Here is a 23,215-nt window from a genome sequence, read left to right as displayed (position 1 = left end):
ACACACGCACACACTCCAGAGGAGCAGTACACAAACCCTCACATTGAAGTTCTCCTCACGCATCAACACCCTGCTCTGACACTCATCGATCATAAGTCTTCTGTTCAGTTATCAAGCATGACTTCATCCATCCATCTCTTTGTGGTGCGGGAGAGGAGAGATAGTTCCAAGCTCCACGTCAGTATGAAAGATGGATTTGCAGACGGGTGTCATCGAGCCTTCAGCAGGCAAAACGTATATCAAGGGATGAGTCACGAGCTGGAAAGCACATGCTGCATCACTTCTCCCTCCCAACAGCTTCAGCGTCAGTTGACATTTAGGTCACAAGGCCTCATTTTTTATCCATTCAATTATCTAATCTCACTCTTCTTCGCTCGCTTATTCAATCTGAAGTGCCTGGTTGTACTTTGATGTCCCGCAACGACTAAGAGAGGAACACAATGTCTTGGTGAGACGGCAAATTAGGTGTTCCGGGTTGATGGCTCCGGAAATGGCCTTTCCTTCTCCCTAAGGATGCGAGGAGATTACTACCACACTCTCCTTATCCGCTGTGTACTGAGCGTGTGTGTGTGTGTGTGCGCTTTGCTGTCCTGTTCTTTGGTGGAAAGACTTTCAAAACCGACATGGTGTGATGACGTTACAAGAATTCTTCTCAACTGGACCGTCCCCTCAGGCTAGACGTGACATTTTTGTACCCATGGTTAGATTTAGCAACACATTCATGTTGAAGATCCAATCTGTAGTTAATCTATTACAACTACATGCAGAGAAGCTCTCAGCAGGATTTGAACCTGCAGCATGAATGTGACGCCGAGATACGCCACACAACATGTGATCAGTTTGGGCGCCCAACCACCTGATTGTTTAACTGTGTGTGTGTGTGTGTGTATCAGTTTGGCATTTGGAATGTAACACAAATTACAGTTGTAGGAGCGCCAATAACAATCAAATTAAAGGTCAATAACCGTCAGTTACTTCAACCCAATTGAGGTTGTGATGTCATAACCTCCACTGGATTTAATTAATTTTCACCAAGCCAAGAAATCCCACGCCATTTCAGTGCCAACTAGGGATGTTTGGGAATGTCAGCGCTTCCTCAGCTTCACTCGAGCCCCGTCGGCGAGCACATTTCCAGGTAGTCGTGGCAACCAGCCTGTACTCTGTTTTCACCTCCCACAGCGAGGAGGTGGGGTTGGGAGGCATGCTGCTAATTTGGCCACTTCTAACCTATTAAAGAACATTATGGATATGAATAGCTTCTACTTGTTTGTGTGGAACATTATGGACGCCAAGAAAACACTGAACATTACACATTAGATGGTAAGCGCCAAACTTTAACACATAAATCTGTACTTTTGGCAAAAGAGGTTCAACTATCAAGTCATGTCACTTCAAAAAAAGCTAAAATTTGAAGTTGAACTAAATCCAAACATCTACATGAGGATGAAAGTGGTTGGTGCAAGGTTCCACTTTGATCTTGCTCCATAACTGGAGGCTCCACTGTGAGACGGTCCTCATCAGCAGGAGAGCAGGCGTCTTCACGTGTTGAAGTCTCCTCCTTTAAATCCAAATGGGTCGCATCGATCTCAGTTAAGGAACCATAATAAGTTTAAAAACGCAGATGCAGTTTTGCAGAATTCGTCATTAAATGCTGACAGGAAGCTCAGTAGCTCCTCCTGTATTGATGTTTTTGTAAGGAAGGAAAATGCCCTTATTTAAGATGAATGGATCATTTTAATGTGTATTCAATATTTTCCCTCAACCATTAGTTTAAAAAAACCTTTGAAAAGATCTGCACGCGTGTGATTAATAATACACACAGCATTAATACAGACACAACGGGCTGGAGGGAGGTCAGGGAGAAACGGATGGACTTAACCTTTAATTTAGCATAATTTCAAGAGGAAAATCTAAACCAAAGGGTAAATTGTCTCAAGAGACAAAAGACAGAAAACACACCGGGGAGCTCAAACTACCAACATGCAGTCACACATAGAATGCAAAAGGTTCAAGTAAGAGACACTGAGCTGCTCTAGAACAGAACAAGGGAGAAGAACAAAGCACCAAACCGGTGAAGAAGATCTCACGGGCTAACACACACAAAGTGGCTCCACATCTTCTCACTTCACAGAACATGTCAGTGCAAACATCATCATCCAGCAGAAATGGATGGAATCCATGGCAACACACTGGAAGCTCATCATCACATTGTGCTTGCAGGAAAAGCCACAGTGATAACAAGCGCTCTCTCTCTCTCACACACACACTCTGAATAGCAGCAATATGGGCGCGTGCTTTCACAGAAATATCACGAGTGTGTCAGAACATAAGCACACACACGTAGCCAATAGCATCAACACATACAGGAGCGCAGCAGCACAATAAGCACATGTGCGTTTTTAAGTCAACATTGCCAGAAGCACCGGTTGCTGGGAGACGAAGCTCGCACGGCAACAAACATTGAGCAAAACAGCTTCACACACACATGTAATAGGAACCAATGGTTAGTGCGGAAACAATCAATCAATGTCACGTGTGCCATCAAAGTCAAAGCAACAAGTTCATAGTCAAACAGAACTAAAAACAGCCGAACACGTTTGGCTTCATAGTAACGCAGATCTCATACCTGCAGGTGAGCTCCTCTGCAGCTTCTGGCTCCATTGAGGCCTCCAGGTGTGTTCATCGTCACCTGGCAGGAAGCTGAGAGCTGATCAGGCCCCGGGAAGAGAGGAAGACACTCATCCTACGTTGACTTACGCACTCTTACACAGTGTGAGCGTGAATGTTTCAGGTGTATTGGCTGATATTGGATTTCCTCCAAACTTCTCTCCAAGTTTGTTTCTGGCTCAAACATCATCATTTCTCCGCAGCCTTGAAGTGTTGAACGCCACTTTTCCCCACCACATACATGATTTCTATTAGAGAGCTTCATGTCATTGATTGATTGAGGTCTTTTGATTGTGTGATGATTGGTGTTTCCTTTAGTTTCTGGTTCAATATCTGGTTTTTGAACGAGCCAAGCAACTGGGATGAGAGAAGGAAATGAGCAACTGGACAATATCTGCCTTCTACCCTGAAGCTCGTTGCCTGCGTTTTCTGCATAATCTTTCAAATTGTGCGTGACTCATTTGTGGTAGAGTTTGCTGTGATTACGGTCTGAACCTTTGTGGAGACTGGAGGCGGTTTGTGGTGTAAATGGAAGAACATGCCTGTGGACCTGTTGGATGTCACAGTGAGGCTTGTTACCGTTCTGGCACGTGTTCTCCCGTGTTCTCTACCTCGTGGTCATGCATTCGTTATCATCAGCATTCGCAGCCCGAGGATCCACGTGTCCACGTGTCCGTTTGATCGGCGGGCTGGAGTTTACTCACGTAGGACACTGGGCTTCTGTTTCAGTTTAGTTTCATTTAATCTCGCTGCTCCAGATCGAGGGGTTTACTGAAAATGTTGTCACGAGGCAGAATAAATCATTCAGCATCCTGCAGTTGGATTCTGCTAATTTGTTCCCCTTTGAATTCAGTAAATTATCCAGATTAGTTTGACTAATGAACCTCACTCCCACGCTGACTCTATATAGATCGACTCCAGTTCGGCTTTGAGTGCAGAATGTAAACATAAAAACTCTATTTGACAGCTTTAAAGGCTCTGTCCTGTGTCGCCTTCATGCCACTGAAGTTCGACAAATTTGTGATCCATAGAACTCCATTTAAGATCATCTGGGTCCAACATTTACTGATTGATGTTACACAAAGCAGCCATTACATTTACTTATCCGACTGATTGGGTTTGTGTCCTCTATAGAGCGACTAATGCAGTGTGAGAGCCCGTACGGAGCTGCTGGTGGAGCCGCAGGTGTGTGTGTGCTCGCCGGACCAGAGACGCTCACAGCAGGTGCTCATCAAGTGTGTTAAACACTGTTATTACTCTTGCCTACTTTTCTACACGTCTGTCAAGCGTAACAAATGACCAGTACTGATGAAGAGGAGGCCCCCACTCTGCTATGAAACACAGAAGCAGATACAGGTTGGTGTGTAGTGCCCTCTTGTGTTGGAATGATAGAATGGGCACAAAGACACAAATACTGATTTATTCATCAAGAACAAACTCCTAAAGCAATTAAGATTTTTTTTTACAACTTCATACACTGAAATGCACCTGAACACATTATGTTCAGTGTCATTTCTTTCATATAGTGAATATTTATCATTATATATTATTTGCCTTTCGCCACTTCTCACACTCTGAATGTTTCCCTTTCCTTCCCCGTCTCTCTCCTCAGGCACATGACACGCCTGGATTGTACCGAAAAAGGTTGATTGAGAGAAAGAAGCGTCCAGTATGTGTGTGTGTGTGTGTGTGTGTGTGTGTGTGTGTGTGTGTGTGTGCGATTGGTGCCTGAGGATATCAGCACACAGACACAAGGACGAGTTGTCAAAATGATTTAGTACGCCGTGTTGGATGGAAGCGTGGGTGTTTTGGGGGAAAATGTGTAGGAAATGGTGGAAGTAAGGTTTTCAGTCACATGTCTAAATGTACAGCTCGAGTCTGTGTCAGTGACAGGAAACCTTAGAAGCTCTGCATGCTTCACCAGACTCAGGAACTGGGCGTGTATGTGTGATGCACGTGACATCACATCTGGTCAAAGGGCCATAAAGGGCGAGGAAATCTAGAAACAACACTGGTTCAAAACCACAGAGCTCTTTGTCACTCTGTGAGATCTCACTGCTCGTCATATTGTCGTAGCAAACACACAATCTAAGTGTGTTTGGAGTGTGTGACCTTTTCACAAATGTGTGAGTGGCTGCAGACTTTGTGCTCGAGAAAGACAACCACAGCAAACTAAGTCTCAAAGTGGCACGAATGTCTCAACAGGGTCGGCAGGGCAGATGTGTGTGTGTGTGTGTGTGTGTGTGTGTGTAGGCAACTTCTATAGGCTCCTGTCAATCATCTTCATACATGAGTTCCAAGACACAACTCACCCTGAGGACTCAAACATGATTTGCTAAGAATTCCGGGGATTTGCCTGAGGCCACGTTCCAGCCTTGCACCTAATCAGCTGTAGATCAGATAAATAAGACCCAAGTACAAATAATATCTCAAATAGGGACGTGCTTGATTATTGTTTATCCTTCAAATGTAAATAAGAGCTTAAAATGATCCTAAAGGATCATCTTCAGACTTTCTTCAATTTCCATTTCTGCACAGTAAAATGTGTTTTTGGAATACAGCGTTTTATTTTCCTTTGATTATATGCAAACTTCAGAACATAAAACAGGATTGTTGGCGTGTTGAGTAGTGGAACTGCCATGGAAACGTAACCACCACGAGTTCATCACGTTTGTTAGCTTGCTCACATCACCTTCATGGCTCCACAGTAGATGAGAGGATCCGTGTCCCTCTGTGATCCCTGCCAGTTGTTTGCTCCTCTGCTCGTCTTATTTACCGCTTTTCGACACCACCTGGATGGCTTTGATCCACTCCTTCCTCTCTTCGGCCGTGGCGGCTTGGAGGAAGTAGTGGGTTTCGTCTGAGGTGATGATCTCGAAAAGGTCGCCGTCGACGTCGTACTTCTTGGCTGAAAAGCAGCAGGAGGAACCGAAAAAAAAGAAGAAGAGGGAATTGAAAGGGATGTGCTAAAAGGAAAGCGCTGACAGAAAACACCTGTTATAATCACGGCAGGAGGGCGACGGTGCGTGTGTGTGTGTGTATCCTGTGGTGACAGTTTCACCCACCATCAGGAACGAACTCCACAGCCGTAACCACCGAGCCACGCAGATGGATGGATCCCAGAGGATCCTCGCCCTGACGCAGCAAGAGAGACGAGAAGAACAAACAGATTGCAGTCAGGCGTTGAAACAGTCTTACTTTTACTTCCCCGCCTTTGTGTCTCAGTTTCAGTGTGTTTACCTTTGTAGGGTCGTAATAATGCAGGAAGGCCGGGTCGTCCCTCAGGATGAACTTCCTCACCTTCCAGTTTTTCCTCCTGTGTCCCTGTGAGGACATCAGACATTGTCACAGGTTTGAGAGAGAGAGAGAGAGAGAGAGAGAGGGAGAGAGAGAGAGAGAGAGATTTTATACATTTTTTTAATTGTATTGTATAATATTTGAAATAATGACATTTTGGAGTGCGAATAATAAAAAACATAATGTTTCCAAAGGAAACATTGCAGATATGAGAGAGAGAGAGAGGCGGGGGATTTTGTGGTTAACCACTGTAACATCCCCTTTAGGTGTGTGTGTGTGGGGAAGGCCTCACCCAGGCCTAATGACTTAATGACTAATGACAGACGTTTTAATTTTCCACTGCACAACATTTGCAAGCATGCGTGATGTGTGAATGGAAAACTTTCACTTTGTAGCTTTTTTTTGAGCTTCAGCTTCTTTGGGTCCTCAGTGTTTATGGCGACTTCCTGTATCAAACCTATTGACTTCCATTATTTGAAGTGAAAAGTGTAGTGTGTGTTGTTGTGCTTGTGTTGGGTCTGACCTGTTTAAGCAGACATCCCTGTTTGACGATGTTCCCTCTGAACTCTTCCTTCAGCAGCACGTCTTCATCACTGGAGTAACCCTCACAGAAGAACCCGCTGTCTGCCTGTGGGACAACAGCAACATCAGAGAGACAATAGTGGAGCAAAGTCAGTGTATTCCACCTACTGGTTCTTTACATTTCCGTTGCGTTTCCGTTATTTTGCAAAGAAATGTTGTACTTTTTTATCTGATGTCTTTAGTGGTTATTTTGTAGATTCTGGTTCGACCTGCAACACCAGATAAGCTCCTTCCTTTTCAAACTAAATAAACTTTAAGCATCCCTGAGACATCAACAGGGCAGAGAAATGCTCCACTTACAAAGTAGTAAAGCGCATTGGTATCATCTAAGAGGGCCGATTGCTCTGCACGCTCACATCCGTCCTTGGACAGGTCACCTGCCGGCTGGAGGAAGCCCTCGTTCAGGAGCCCCGTCCCCAACATCAGAGCTTCAGGCCGGTTTCTTGCTCTTCCCTTCGAAATCAGCCAATCTACAACCGTCGCTCCTGAGCCGAGAGCAAAGGAGCGTTAGAAAATCCAGAAAATAGAGAGCTAATAACAGAAAGCAAAAGAAAGCTGGTACCTGTGAAGCAGTGATTGAACCATCGGCCCTCCTGCTCCAGTTTCAACTCTTTCACTCCATCATCCTGGTCTCTCATTACGATGTACAGCTCACTGAGAACAACAAATCAGCAAACTTCAAACCAAAACCATCATCTGTTCCTCTTCTGCACTGCAATTGCTTCCTCCCAGAACCTACTTCAGGTTGACGGTGTCAGGCAGGCGGATGGAACGCCGCGTGGACTTCCTGGCAAACTTCCGACCCCCCTGGTTGCAGGCGATGGCCCTCTTGATGTCTTTGACCCACTGCTCTCGCTCCTCCACGTGTGAGGCTTGGAAGAAGTGATCCTGCTTCTTCTCCGTGGTGATCTTGAAAACCAGCTAAACGTTTGAGTAGCAGAGGGAGTGAATGTCAATCTAGAAACCTACGGCTACAGGGTCTTCAAATGTCGTGGATAACAATAGGAAATATGTCAATTCCTTATTTTGAAATCCGAAAGAGCTTATTCATAAATTCTACCATATCATGTTTGAGCAGCTTGACGTTTTCTTACCATCCTTTTGCTAAAATCCTGGCAGGGGCTGGCGAGCGTGGCTCCTTTGAGCGGGATCATTCCCTTCGGAGAGCGATCGGTTTTCTTCTTGTAGAAATCCACGCCGTCGTCTGACAGCACCACCCACACGGCCTTCCATGAGTTCAGCACTGAGCCCTGAGAGCCGGCGAGAGAGAGAGAGAGAGAGAGGAGACAAGGCAGAGTACTGAGCAAAACTAAAAAGGTGTCAGGAGGTAAAGAACACGCTGCACCTCAACCATGAAGAGGAATAATGTTCTTACAATAACAGGTCACTGGCTACTTAAAATGGAGAAAATATCACCTCAACCTCTGTCATAATTTGTTCTTTTTCTACCTTTCAGTTCCTTTCAAAGAGAGAGCGTCGCCCTCTGAATTGCTCCCCCCCCCTCATAACTCACTATTATTGACCCTTTGAAGGCTTGTATGTGGTATTGTGGCTCTTGAAGCTTGGATATCCTTCCTGTCAGTTTCATTTTCTTTTCGTGTCTATGTTCTCCTGCTGACTTCTGTGTTATGAAGTGTAGCAGCCACACTCAGAGGCTTTACCAGCAGGAGCAGGCGGCCCTCTTATCTGCACAGGCACAAGCAGCTACTCTCAGCTACAAGACAATGTGGAAATGAATCCATTACACGCTGCCGAAAGCAACACTACAAATCATTTACATTGGTTTTTGCCATTTCCGAATACTGACTCAAATGTATTTCTCCTTCCCTTGAGACAGTCAATGATTTCCATTCATTTACATTCAGTATGAAATGTCGTGTAAAGAGAGCTCCGTCATTCCACATCGATTACAAATCTTTGGATCTCGTCAATTATAATCCCAGAGGGGAGATGAAGCCGGGGATGGAGCAGAATTTATCAGTCAGCACTGTTAATTGAGATGTGTAATCCATATCGGTAAACGTGTGGAAATTAATGGAAATTGATGGATGGACGGCAGTTAGGGGCAAAGTAACGTGGATGTGATTTGTGGTAAATAGCTTGCAGTTAAAAGCCTCGTAGAACATCTGTGGAAGGGAAATGACTTCTTTTATAGCCTTTCAAACTTTATTTACTAGTTTTTTGGCACAAAGTTCTCACCCCCCTCTCCTCCTTCCTCTACTACTGGGAACTGAAAGAGTGTTTTAAATGAAGTGAGGCTTCCTGGCCAGATGGAAATTCCCACAGTATTATATAAGCTGAAATACAGTATTTTAACATTAATATCAGAGAAGAGATCTGACTTTCCCGTAAACCATCTTGCTCCATACATCAGTGCAAACACACACACACACACACACACACACACACACACACACACACACACACACACACACACACACACACACACACACACACACACACACACACACACACACACACACACACACACACACACACACACACACGCAAGCAAGCAAGCCAGCAAGCAAGTGTGAGAACTCAAACTCTGACTTGTACATGTGACGTGCTTAGTTATGCCTCTAAGTATGAGATGATCCCTTTTACCCTGTTAGAGTTTTTCCAGTTAGTCATAACAACGTCATATTTCCACTGTCTCACTTAAAAGGTTTTGCAGTTTTGGGCACTTGGGCATTAAACCCTAAACCCACACCGAGGCTCTCACTGTGCTTCAGCTGCCTCAGCTCCACATGGAAACCTCACATAAAAGCACTTCACACTCAACATTTAATTATAATAATATGAATGTTTTTGTTCTGTTACATCCCTTTCCAGTCTTTTTTTTTTAAGTACTTCTGTTATTTCACAAATTGAACCACCAAAGAAAACAGAGTGTCAGTACAAAGCTGTTTTTTAGCACAGCAGCTGGCAAGTTGTCAGAGGAAAATTCACAGTTTTTACTTTTACTTGTTTGACTCAATTTGAGGTTTAAAATGTCGTCAGAAAAGGTTTGACGGCCTCCATATTGTGATTATTCTCACCTTTTTCACCAAGTATCCTTCTCTGATCTGCTGTGGCTCCATCGCACTGCTGTCGGCTTCTGCCTGACAAGTTTCACCACTTATGTTTCCTCTCTCTCTCTCCCTCCCTCTCTCTCTCACACACACAGTAGCAGGAAGTTGTGTGTGTGTGTGTGTGAGATTGATGACTGGTTATCCAGCTTCCTCTTCTTTGTCGTATTAATAACCCCCTGAGCGGCCTCGCCTGAGCTGAGGCATGTAAACACACTGTACACACATAAGTGCAGCGTGTTGTGCAGTACATCGAAGTACTTGAAGCAGTTGGTTGACAATTCTGATGCAATTTCTTCAAAGTTACACAACAGTGATGCAATCCTGTACTAATGCCACGCCTCAACTAATACCCTATTACCTCCAGTATTCTACAAAGTAAATTACAGTCTGATGTGAACACTTCAGTAAAATATCAGTGCCCTATTTTTACTTCACATTCTGCGTTCCACTTTACTTTGTACTGACATTTTGTAATATCTGTAGTGTAGCAGTGTCCACACTTAAGAAATCACTTTAATGAGGACTTTTTCCCCTCAACCAAAGGTCAGTTTGATCTGCCACCCAACCCACCCACCCACCCACACACCCACACACACACACACACACACACACACACACACACACACACACAGACTTTATTTAGCTGCAGCATGACTAACCCAAAACAGCAGGGCCTATTTTAGTCAAACTAAAGGTTCCTCATTATGATTGCTCAATGTGGCTCAAACCTCTCAGCTGTTGAGTAACTGACACGCTAAGTAATTAGAGGTTAAAAAGAAGCACGTTGACAACTTCATTTCAGTTAATGGGAAATGAATGGAGATGCTTCCTGACTGTCAGCTAACTTAGCGCCTAACAGCATTTCCTCTATCTGTATCAGTCACAGCATGGTTTGTTCCACCACACATTTGTCATTTTGCACCATGAAGGGAAGTCTGTTTATCTGAGACGTCAGCGCTTATCAACATGTCTGCTGTTATATTTGTGTCGGGGGAGAAAGTCAGAGTCCAGAAATGAAATAGATGCAGGACTGAAATACTGCACATCAGGAAATAGAGGGGAAGGATACAGTGGAGTATTCTTGGACTATACTGTACTACACTACACTATACTGTACTATGATAGGCTGGGATCCAGGTGAATATAGTATAATATTTGCTGTAAATCTGTCCAAATCTTTGAATCACAGATTGTCATCCTTGAACTATACAAGACTTTTTGTGAAGCATTACAACTTTATTGGCAATGTAGGCAATGTTCCTCTAGAGGGCACCACAAACACATTAAACTCCTCCAGTATGTGATGTAGAGAGTGGACTGGACTGCTTTGCTCTGCCTACAAACCAGTAAGAATGCAAATAAGTCGTCCCAAACGTTACAGTGATGCTTAAAAAAGTGGACAACTAATCAATTAATGATTGTCAAACAGTATTACATGGAAACAAGCTTAGTACACTCTTCAAGCTGCCGCAAAGTCAAAAGCTGCCCCTCCTGTTCTGCTGCCTGCCTTGACTCCACTCCCCTGTGAATCAAATGCGTAAACATCACAGGCGTATACGAGCTTCCTGGCACAATGAGTTACATTAACTGTCACCATAACATTCATCTTACTGTGGCTGCGGTTGAAACAGGAACTCAGAGGGCACAGAGTGTTAAACTCAAAGAGGGAGTCAGCGCTCCAGGCAAAGAGCGCGCCATGGGACATTTGTTAACCTCTTGTTCTAATCAAGACTGCCTGTCGAGGGACACGCCCGGAAGAGGTAAATACACTCATCCTAATCTCTCTGTGTGGTGCAGCTGCTGAGAGAAAGGAATACACTCCCGCCTGCCTCGCCTCTTCTCCATCGTTTGAATTGGTGTTATGGCTTCTGTACATCCTGAGAGTAGAGAGTTAAAGCGGTTCTGGTTAGCACCCGGTGTGAAGAGGAGACAGGCCAGGCACTGTAAGCATGATGAAACTTTGGAAACAGGATTTCCTCACAAACCAGGTGCCCACCCACCACTCCTTCACATCCACAAACCTTTTTCACAGCTGATAGGACTCCTGAATGTCCATCTCCAAACTCTGACCAAATGTACTTACAGGCCATGGCTATGACCAATTTATCATCACACGTTAAAGTAGAAACTGCTCTTAGGGGCACCCTGTGGTCTCCAGTTTTTTGAGGCAGAAGTGGCAGTCAGACTGAATCAAGAACCTTTGTCGAACGTCACCCCACTTTTTCTCCCAATCATCCCTGTAACTTTTCACTTTGAAGTTCAACAAAGGTGAAAATGTGTGAGAAAGGAAGCAGTCAAACTTCCACTGAGAAGTTTGCCAGCAAAATGAAAGCACTGCCAGAAAGTTTTACCCAAGGTCGTCCAATTCCTCACAGGTCAAGGACGGATGCTCATGAAACAAAGAGTGTTAATATCAGTAAATGCCACAAGTGAAACGATGTGCTGTGTCAGGGACTAGACTGGACAGGTTGAACTGTAGCTGATACATCCAGATCAACCATCTCTTTAGAATCATGATTCAAAATAGTATACAAAATACTATGAATTTGTGTAGCAAAAACAGAAAAGATTTTGCACTGATTCATGCCGGTCTCAACATGCCGTACAAATACATATCCTCCCTTTTTTTACTGCAGTCTTTGTAACGGCCTCATGCTCAGCACTGCTCAGAGTGGTGTGATGCTTCTTCTTCCTCTTCTCTCTTGCCTTCTTTGTTCATACTGCACATGGCAATAAATTGTGCATGTGCTGTTTTTACTGCTGTCCCTGCCTTTGCTGTTGCCAAGCCCAAGGATTGAGACGTCCTCATCCCACCTTCTCCCGCTCACGCCATCAATAATTCTGCTAAAGAGTGAACTGAAAATGGAAGAGGTGTGTGTGTGTGTGTGTGTATGGCTGGGGCCAGTTGATGGCTTCTCTATGGTACACTCCATCTCTCTCTCCCTCTACTTCCAATCCCGTTGTACTCCTTCCTAGCATGACCTTCTGCAAAGTTATTTATCATTTTTTTGCCGTATAGACAAGACAGACAGACACGGCGCACCACACACACACACACAGAAACCCCCTGGCATGCGCTTGCAGGCACTTGCGAAGAGCTGAGGTAGCTTTAGCTGAAGTACGCTGCTTTCACTTGCTTAGACCTTCTCCATCGTGAGAAGGAAAGAGCAGGAAGTGCAACTAATCAGCGGCGAGGTTAAAAGGTCATTGGCGGCAGAAGATACTGGGAGAGAGCGAAGGATTAGAAACTGCAAAACTTTGAAAAGCTCAGCATCAACAAACACATAGGGGCTTTTTTAAGAAGCTGTTTAAAACGGTTATTACAGAAATAAAGATCAGGGTGTATCATGACTGAGTGAGAGCCTGAAATGAGGCTGTCTGATGTTGTGCTCAGCAATGTTTATTTTTTGATTTAAACATTGCCGAGTCGGTATTGCAGAAATATAAACCCAGAGGAGATTTTGAGGCTTAGGTTGGTGCTAAACGACGGTCTTAGCGACTTTTATCCGTTGTTACACACCCCGCCGAGCTAATCCCTTATTTGAAACTCAGATCTCGGGATAGCGCCGGACGAACCAGACGTATATTTGCTCCAGACTCAGAGCCAAAGACTTATTTTCCTTCTCGCTGGGTAAACGTAATAACAACACCAAGTCTGGGCTGTGATTTGACTTTTGCATTTTAAAGAGGAATAATTTGCATATAGAAAGTCTCTCGCTGTCATGGGGCCTGAGATCAGATCTGAGATATGGTCTATTTTTCACAAGGACTTTGTGAACATACATTTAAATTACTTGGGAGGGTTTGGATGAAATAAGTCGACTAGTATAATGGAGATCCAAACTCACATTTAAGTGACTTATTTCACGTATCCTGTGAATTCTGGGCTGTTCCAGACTTTGTTTACCTATCTAAAAAAAACTAGAAGCTGCAGTTCAGAATTCATCCACGAATTCACTTGGATGTGGTCGTGTTTGGGTGAATCAAAGACCATCAGCTCATCAGAACTCAGACATTGACCTGGGTCAAGTGACACAATGCACCATGGGAAATCTAATTTAGCTGTGAAAGAATATGTAAGGAGCTCATACCTATGGCAATTAACTGAAGTACATAACCAAAAGGTGCACAATGGAAAGAGGGTGGTTAAAAGAGTGCAGGGGTCTAATGAGAAATGCCATTTGTAAAGAAACATCCCTGTAGTCTAAAGTGAAAAACATGCCACAACGCACTTCAAGTGTTTTGTGTCGGTACAGAAATCATCTGTGACCTTGTGCGATGAATATGCTTCATTCCCTGAAGAGAATCTCGGCGTGTGCATTGATGAAATCTTCATGCGAACGCGTCATCGACTCATGTATCATAGCTTGAAGGCGAAATATGTCCAATGCCACTCATTAAACCGGGTTCCCACATCATTTGAAAGATGTCCACATCCCTCCGTTAAATGGGATCACATCAAATCGAGATTTTCCTCGAAGTACCTCGAGATGCGATCGTCAGTTTGGGGTGTAAAAAGAAATAAGATAAAGGGCAAAGACATCAAGTTCACAGCCTGAATTAACAACAAAGTGAAATGAATGAGCTGCTGGAGAGGAAGGCCCACTGTGGAGGGACTAATAAACCTGCAGGCTGCTGCAGGAGGAGGAAGTGGGGGCTCCTCCATCTGACAATTAGAGGAAGAGGAAATTAATGGATAAACAGTTTCATTGGGGATCAGAATGGAGTGATGGTGCTGTGAGCCCTGCAGCAAACCACCATGCATCACAAGAGAACCCACCACCACCCACGTCGCGTCAGCAGCCTCGAGGAACACACACACGCATTTATTCTCATAATTTCCTACTAATCTCTCTCTGTCATTTCCAGTAACTCCCTTAAAGACTTTAGTTTTAAGGCAGTACTATGCTAATGTGATCTTTTCTTATATTTGCTCTCGTGCAGATAAGGTTTCTTATCCATTGCCTCACACCTGCTCTGCCGCCGGCCGATTCCTGGTTATTTCTCTTCATTATTTTGGGATGTGAAATGCTGCTGTTTGGTTTGGGACTATTGGGTGCACACAAGGTTGTGGTTTTGAAATGTGCACTATGTCCATTATGGAATTTCATATGATTACAATACAGCCATTATAACCACACTGCAGAGCCACTTAGAATAGCAAGACAACACCTTTGATCTGCTTTTCTCAATCATTTAAACTGTATTGATGGACCGATATCCAGGAAGTGAAGTGATTCCATACATGAGGCCGATACACACTTCTGCTCAGTCTTTGTATTTTTCATTGAATGCTGCCAAAAACGTCTTTACTTAACACTGTCAGTGGGGTTTGTACTTGTTTGAATGATAAATACCAGGAAAAAATATTGAAAAAAAGAGTTTTTACTGAAAAAGGAAAATGTACAATAGAGGATAGAATAGAATAAAAATAGAGAATTCTAGAAATGTCAACATTTCCTCCAGGCTTGATTGGAGTCTAATCCATTTTGTGGTCCTTCACATTGGCTTGTTTGTCATTTTCAAGGCCGAATTGTTGTTTAAAGGGTTGGAGGAAATGTCAACATTTCTCTAGGCAGAATTGATCATCCTGTCTCTCAAAGAAGAGATAGATAGATAGATAGATAGATAGATAGATAGATAGATAGATAGATAGATAGATAGATAGATAGATAGATAGATAGATAGATAGATGTACTTGTACTCTCACCCAAAATGGATACTAGCGTCCACGTTTTTGCCTCGGCTCTGTGCTCATTTCATTAGTGTGCCGTTCATGAATGATGTGAGTGATGTTGGGATGAATGATCATTCCTGCTGTGCATTTGCCTCGGGCCTTGATCTCACTTTGTGTGAGACACAGAAACAGATCTCAGTCTGCCTCTGCACACAGTGAGATATCACACTGGCAGCATCATGCTTATATTTTCTCTTAAGCCCTGTGTACCGAAAACAACACCCCAGAAATACTTATGACGACACCATAAAAATCACTTTCCATGAGCTACAAAACACCATAAATCAAGAATGTGTGTTGAAACGCATTAAGGTCTCTCCACGTCTTTATTTTCTGTGGTTATCTGCTAAATAAGACTGTATATGTGGCCGTGTGAGGTCGCTGGGATGGAAATAATGTGTTCTGAAGGGAAGAGTAGGCTGGTTCCTGCTCGGGGACAGAGGGTAGCAGGGAGTGAGAAGATTCCAAACAACAGACTGAGGCAGGATATAAATCAAAATCTCTCTGGAGACAATAGGGCTCACGGCGCACTCACACACACAAAAGTGTTTTCTGGGCTCTGCTGGAGCTTCAATATCCCAGTCACCAGGTTAATGACTTCAGAACTTGGTGTAGGGACCAGAGACAGACACACACACACACAGATTACAAAGCTACATCCTTTTTACAAATGGAGACAATGAGAGAAAGTGTTTGTAAATCTGTTAGGATAATGAGGTGCGAAAGGCCGGGTTCGCTCCAGTTGGAGGTCAGATAATAACAAGCATTGATTTTGTACTAAGGAATAAAAATAGAGGAATTCAGCAAAAGCTAATTTTTTCTCATTTACATGATGGCAGCTAAAGCGCCAAAGCTCTTCGGGTCCCTCGGTCTACTACAGGCAGAGGCAGGAGGCGTGATTCTCGCGTGTCACGGAAGAGCGCAGCCGCTGGTCCATTAATCAGCACTTGGCGGGTAGGGACGATGACAGGTTTGACAGTTCGCCTCAAGCAGAGATACAAACACTGCATAATGTGGTTGTATAGAAAGCTTGTTCAGATTGTTTTTGAGTGTTTTTAACTCTTACTTACTAGGTATTTGTCTTTTTATCTGATTTATCTTCATTTCAGCGTGACACTCATCTGTTGGTATGCTTACAGAGTTATTAAGATGCGATCAGATGGAATGCAAATCATGTTCTCGTCTATGTACCATAAGTGCTTAGGAAGCTACATGCAGAATAGATTCACCGTGATTCTGATACTTTTCATTGATTGTTATTGGAATAAAGATCTCCTGTCTGGTTGAGTCATCAGCAACCAGGATATATTTGAAGAATTACATCCAGGGGCAACTGTCAGTAGTAGACAGACGTTCTCTCTGGAGGTCCCTGTGCCAAAACAGAAACACCTGAAGGGCCAGAATCACATTGTCTCCAGCCGAGCAAGACGGGAGTTCTCTGGAGAGTTCTATCACCTCTACAGAAGCAAGCCAGGGCCTTCACGCTGACTTTTGGAGCTTCGGGAGCTGTGGTAGTTTCTATATTTGCTCCTTCCGCCTCACACATTTTGGCAGTCGGGTCAGATCAGGATACATGCATTGGTTTTGGCTCAATTGGTGCCACCTAATGCTAACCGACATCTGTTTACTTCCATTCATTTCGTTCCATTTAATTTGTATGCGACTGCCTCCCCTCACCTCACCTCACCTCACTCTGCAATCTTCACAGCAGCTTTAACAGCAGTGGCTGGAATACTCGAGATGGTATTTATAATGAAAGTAAATCAGATTAGATGTGTGATTACTTCGATTTAATCCCGCCTTTCTCCACACACACCGTCAAAACCAATCCTCTCCAAGACATAAAAGTCGACATGTAAATCATCATTTTCGTTTATGCATTATGTGTTTATCAAGGTTGAATACCTAAGAATACAGTGAGCAGCAAAACCTGTGTATGCCAGTGGTTTCCTATTCCTTAATTAGTCACCCTACATTGGCTCCAAACTCATTCTGCCGTTTTAAACCCATGCTTGTGGCCTTCTTGACTTCCAAAGCTCTGGTCTGGCAGGTTGCTGCGCACTGACTCAGTGCCCTCAGAGGCTTCAGCGTGCCACAAAGTCAGGAATCCAAATCCCTTCGCTCCTCTAGCAGCCTCACAGTCTGCTCTTCCCCTGGCTGCTCAACCGTGGGGCTCTATATTTCTGGCTTCGCAGACGATCGTGTCATGGAGGATGCTCTCCAAACGATTGAAGGGTGAAGGATGGCTCGATTGGGAGGGATTCTGCTGGAGGAAACGTCTTGCTTTGTCGTTTGTTCATCATCGTGTATCTATATGTGTGTATAGTACTCTCCACTACCTCCATACTGTGACTTATCATTGTGCAACCAAAAGCCTTTACAAGCAAACCTAAATGGGTTTCAGCTCTACTACACAGCTATCATAAGTTTTTCTTGGATAGTAAATCTACTTTGCACTTCATTTATTATTGATCATTGTTTAATTATGGATCCTACAACCCTGACACATCACATGACGCACACTGAATAATTTAGGATTGCTACAAGATGAACAATGTGAGCCTCTGGATCAAAGATCTGCTCACCTTTCATGTTATTGAGCTCATCCCTGCTGTGATGCTCCAGCAAACCCCTGATAGCTTTGTGACACTGGATGCTGAACTGTAGATTTTCAAATTAATACACAAGATGCTGGTTTTACTTCATCGAATTCAGACTTAATAAAAATCAGAAAATTGTTGCCAGGTTTCAGAGAAAAGTGCACAATTTCATCCTTTGTGCCTTCATGCAACATTCAAACACATTACAGGATTCATGTAAGTGGATAAGGAAAGACACTGGCACCTTGACTTTCGACCCCCCGCTCCAATGGGACATAAATATTATGCATTGAGGGTTTCCAACATGAAGTGATGATGATGGCTTGGTTAATGTTGATTAGGAAGCAGTAGATATTTATATATTAATTGCAGATATATTAAATTGGTCTTATCCAGGCATCCTGGCTTCAGGGAAGGATTGGCAGCTGTCGAACTGAAGTCCCCCAACCACACTGTCGGCCCAACCTTGAGACTAGATTTTCCTCTCCACTTCCTCCAAACAAGCAGGGCTGGGAAGTTGGAGGATGACTTAGGATAGAGAACAAGGTGTTGTGTCCCCGCCCCCCTTCCCCACGCCCCAAGCTCAGCTCCCCCCAGGGTCGCCTGGAGGAGGGTGATTCCAAGAACATCAGTAAAAATGTGTCAACACATGCATCACCAGATGTGTTTGCGCAGCATTCACATGTCACAGCAGCAGGAAGAGCCAGAGGGTTTGCAGCACATTTAATACATAAACATTCTTGTGATGTGAAAACCTTGCCAGTGCATTTGTATTATTACTTTTATCACAGTTCATGTAAACACCCTAACAACAAAAGCCGTTTTTCTGTGCGTGGCCCAAACGTTCCCATTCATCTTCAGCCTTTGTACCTCATGGAAGTAAAGTGACTTAACTATGGCGTCAGACAGATGTATTTAGTCAGCGTGCTTGTCCAAGCAAAATAAATCACATAGTAATTGAAATATTGCTTGGCCTGTCTCCAGGATAGCCGGGGAATCCTTGGAGTGCCTCATTATGTACCTGCAGTTTAACCCAGTACATGAACCTAACTGCCTCTCCCTCAATATCCTGGTCTCCACTGTCACGGTTTTGGCTGAACTGTCTTTTGTTTTCCACCAATGAACCAAATGTTACATGAGTTCATTTCTCTTTGATGAACTTTATTGATTTCTCATTCATCACACTGCTCTTTCAGCTTGCTGTTTAACTTAGACGATGACACCGCCTGCTTGGATTCGTCCGTGCTTTGGCTCCAACTCTGAAGACTCTGCTTCTGGTCTTGACAGTTGTCTTGTAAACAATGTGCGACAGGAAGCCAAATCATTTGGCACGTTTCTAACTGACTGCCACCTGCCATTGACACACAGTGACTAGCAAACCACCTGCCATTGGCCACATTCTTGTTTGATGTGATGCTCATTGCAGAATCTGTCATATCTGCCGCCTCGTGCATACCAAACACGGCGCTGCTGTGAGGTTGAACGCTTCATTAGCTGTTTAGAGATGAGGAACGGCGAGTAAATGAAAAGATGGAATAAGTTCATTTGATTAAGGTCGGATTTGTCACAGTGGTAACACACTGAGCACTTTGGGCAAACAGCGACCGAATAATCACAAGTCACTTCTTATTCATCCACAGTGACCATTCCAACATAATGATGAAGAAAAGGTAGCACTCATCTCTGTGTGGGTGATGGGATAGGACAATGTTTGCTTAATAGTAATTAACCATTTAAAGTAATTAGTCAGTTAATCATTGCATGACATTCCACAAAATGTATCCATACTTAATTTTCGAAATCATGATAGAACACACAAAATGTCTACTCAAATCATCTACAAAAAAAGAAGACAAGATGAGTAGAAGGCTCCAGAGATCCACTTTGGGTGCATGCGACCCGGCCTGATCTGATTTAACATATATAAGAGGAGCAGCAGATTGTATCTTATATATTTCAATAGGGATTTATGCCAAACTGCACGGGCAGAGCTCAAGGGCTACGAGGGTTAAGGGTGAGCGAGGTGAGGACACAATTGTGTTCAAAATTGGAGGAGAAATGAGAAATGAAATAATATCCTTTATGTAAATCAGAGACGTATTGTTAGTGCTGGACTCAAAGTGACAGCACATTATGTATAATCTCAGCTGTCAGAAGAACAGACTTTATTAGCTCCATAATAATGAAGGACAATGAGTTCTTTAAGTCATATCTCTCAAAAATTTTGCAATAGTGCAAATGTTTTATTCATAGATGGCGTCCTGTGAACTTTGTGCCTTGGCTAGGCGCCGAGTTTGTGAACCATTTAGTCCCTAACGCCTCCTGAAATGTCTATCAGTGTTTGTGTGCTCGAACAACAGCGCTTATATCCTTTCAATCTGTTTGCTAATGGATCTGCTGGACAACTGCAACTGGATTTTAATTAGATTAAAGCTCTGTCTATAGTTGTTGGGCGACATGATTGGACTGGACGGATTGAGTTATTATGATTAAACTCAGTGTTTATGGACGAATGATTACCTACCTGAAAATCAATAAAGGACACCTCAAGGACCATTTTCAGGAGAAGTAAGCTGCGTTGCATAATGGGATTTCTCCAGTTTCTACTCAGTGATTAATTACATTCAATACTGATGTTGATCTTAGTCATTAGTATGTGTGGAAGCATAAGCTACATTAATGCCTCTCTGATTCAAATGTGGTTTCTGATCTCATATAATATTCTTAGCTGACATAAATCATAAATCTTTCAGACTGTGTAACAAACACAACATCTTCAGACAGTTTGAGCCATACTGTCACACGCTTTTGTGTCTACTGATGAAAACCTTGGAGCTTTGGTCTGCCTGAATATGCGAACCTGAGCAAACATCTATTGATACCAAGTAACAGGTGGGAAAACTTCATACAGTTCAACTGAAAGACAATTCAAAACCTTCACACCTATAAAGCTGATTTGTCCTATCAGCATTTAAACCATCTTTAAATAAAATTTCCAAATGTAACTGCTGATACGACTCTAAATTGAATTAGTTGTTACTAGTTTTAATGTTCAATGTCACTGTGAAACGGAAGCAGTTGGTATTTATGTTGGCCCCTCAGAAAGATTTGCTCGATCTGCACCAATAGGCATCGTAATTATAACCAATATGCTCCCTTGCTATGCTTCCTCTACATATGAGCTTTGCATTTGAGGCAAATGAAGGCTTGAATTTGTATTTAAACTAATAGGATTACAAATGAATCTAAATTAGGTTGTATGGACACTGACTAAATATTCTTTAGTTCATCTGAACTACGCATTATTATGAATAATAGATTTTTTAGAATAACATGCATTTCATTTAACAGGTCATTTACTTTTGGAACAGTTGAAATTGGTTCCATTCATTACTGTTTTCAAGCTTATAAATCCCCACAAAATTACTCACCGGATCATTTCAATTGCCGTTCATGTGGTCCACAATATGAACTACAGGGACACATTGAGATCAGAATCAAAGTCGCAGCTGAACCATTCAGAACCCTGTGATATTGACGAGACAGACAGCGGTTCAATTCCTGCAAAAGGCTTTGAAGAATCACTGGAGTAACTCTCACCGCAGTAAATATTCATAAATGTTCCTGAGCAAGATTGCCTGAGGGAATAAAAAGGCTCTTTCCGTGTGCTCGGAAGCCACGGTAACCAATCGGGTAAAATGGTAACCTGTCATTTCACATTCTAGAGTGCAAACTGACTAAATGGCAACAGTCAGAGTGAGCACAGAGAATGGGGCCCCAGGAGCTGCCCCTGTTGAATACCAGGAATCAACACTTCTGGAACTCTGAAGTATCTGAAATTACTGAACCTCAACAAAGCTTTGACAAAACCTAATATTACTCTACAGTCTTTATAAAGGGAACATGACAATTACATCAAGTTCCATTTAAGTTAAGTATAATGGCATGTAATTTCTTAACTAATCTAGTTTTTTAATGAATTTCCTTTCTTTTCGTTATGGCTAAACTCAGCTTCTTCTAGTCTACGGGTTTTACTTTAGGATCATACTGGACGCTTTTTCAAAAGGTGTCTGATATATTTTATTGGCGTGTGAATACATGGGGTGGGAATGGTTAAACACAATATGTTTAAGATGCAGCTGGATCTGCATAAATCAGGTCTGGAGCTTACGCGGGTTCAGAGAGATATGAAATCAGCAAAAACACAGCATGTAAGCTTGTTATACAGCAATCTCCTCTGCACATTCAGCACTTACATCTAATGCACTTGACACAAAGGGTGTTTTCATTCCGCTTAGAGAGATTTGCAGTGATGAAAGAATGAAAGACAGAGGAAGAAAGAGACGACTCGCTATACTGATCCTTCCCAATCCTGCTGATGGACAGATATGATGCAGGCTGTCGGCTCTGATTGAAGTTTCTGCTTATTTGAAGGTGGATACGACCACTGCAACAACCAACAGATTGTTTAAGAGAAAGAGACTGCAGTGCACTAAAATGGACAAAACAATCTTACATTTTCAATAGTTTTAGTTAGATTCCTTCCCCCATATGGACAGTTGCACTGAAAAAATGATGGGATTTGAAAATATATTTCCCTTTTCAAGTCCCTTCTAACAGAAATGATGTGAATATTTATTTATTCATTTATGTATTGATTCTTCCACAGTGGCATTGGTCATTTAGTGTGGCTAGACCACATGCTGAGCTTATTTTGGGAGTCTTTTATTTTCCTATAGAATTCCATAATCCAGTTATGGGTTGAGGGCATTCAGCGGGTCACAAAACGGATTAGTCCATTTTCAACATTATGCAAATCACCTGGAAGTAATAATATAAAGCTGAAATGACGTTTCCAGGTCTGCAAATCGTATCAGTGGGCAATCTGCCCCGGGATCGGGTCGCTAAATTGAAATTCTAATATTCTTATTCTGTTCATGGGCCTGGAAATAAAGTTGGGAACACCCTGCCTGTGGATAAACATAGAGCATCTTTGGGGGGCGCCAGAGCGCAACAAAAGAGGACGCGGGGTAAAAAAAAAAAAAAAGAAAAAATCTCTCTACATCTGAGGGGTTAACGTGCCCAGAGAGAGAAACTCCGGCTCCGGCTCCGGCAGTGCGCACATCCCGGCAGATGATGCGCGGTGGTCGGACTCTCCGCCTGTCAGGAATAGCGAGCAGCTTTCCGCCGCGCTGAACCTCAAACTCATTTCCTCGGGAAAAGGTTTTGAAGTATTCTGAGATAGATAGATACAAACA

At 43.1% G+C, this 23,215-nt stretch overlaps 1 protein-coding gene across 1 annotated transcript; it reads right to left on the bottom strand.

The window, feature by feature from the left end:
- Window positions 1-4,071: 4,071 nt before the first annotated feature.
- On the bottom strand, window positions 4,072-9,737 carry plek (pleckstrin). The gene is made up of 9 exons (XM_076141767.1): window positions 9,588-9,737; window positions 7,641-7,796; window positions 7,286-7,467; window positions 7,109-7,200; window positions 6,847-7,031; window positions 6,488-6,592; window positions 5,908-5,991; window positions 5,733-5,802; window positions 4,072-5,575 (listed from the first exon to the last, which is right to left on the bottom strand). The coding sequence occupies exons 1-9, from the start codon at window positions 9,627-9,629 to the stop codon at window positions 5,436-5,438; spliced, it is 1,056 nt and encodes a 351-aa protein (XP_075997882.1). The 5' UTR covers window positions 9,630-9,737; the 3' UTR covers window positions 4,072-5,435.
- Between the last annotated feature and the right edge of the window lie 13,478 nt (window positions 9,738-23,215).

This window comes from Genypterus blacodes, unplaced genomic scaffold (genome assembly GCF_046128005.1).
Source record: "Genypterus blacodes isolate CSIRO-AG114 ecotype Tasmania unplaced genomic scaffold, CSIRO-AGI_Gbla_v1 ptg000020l_1, whole genome shotgun sequence".
In the NCBI taxonomy this organism is placed as follows: domain Eukaryota; kingdom Metazoa; phylum Chordata; class Actinopteri; order Ophidiiformes; family Ophidiidae; genus Genypterus; species Genypterus blacodes.
The sequence above is the reverse complement of the archived record's forward strand: the minus strand, read 5'-3'. Positions and strand labels throughout refer to the sequence as shown.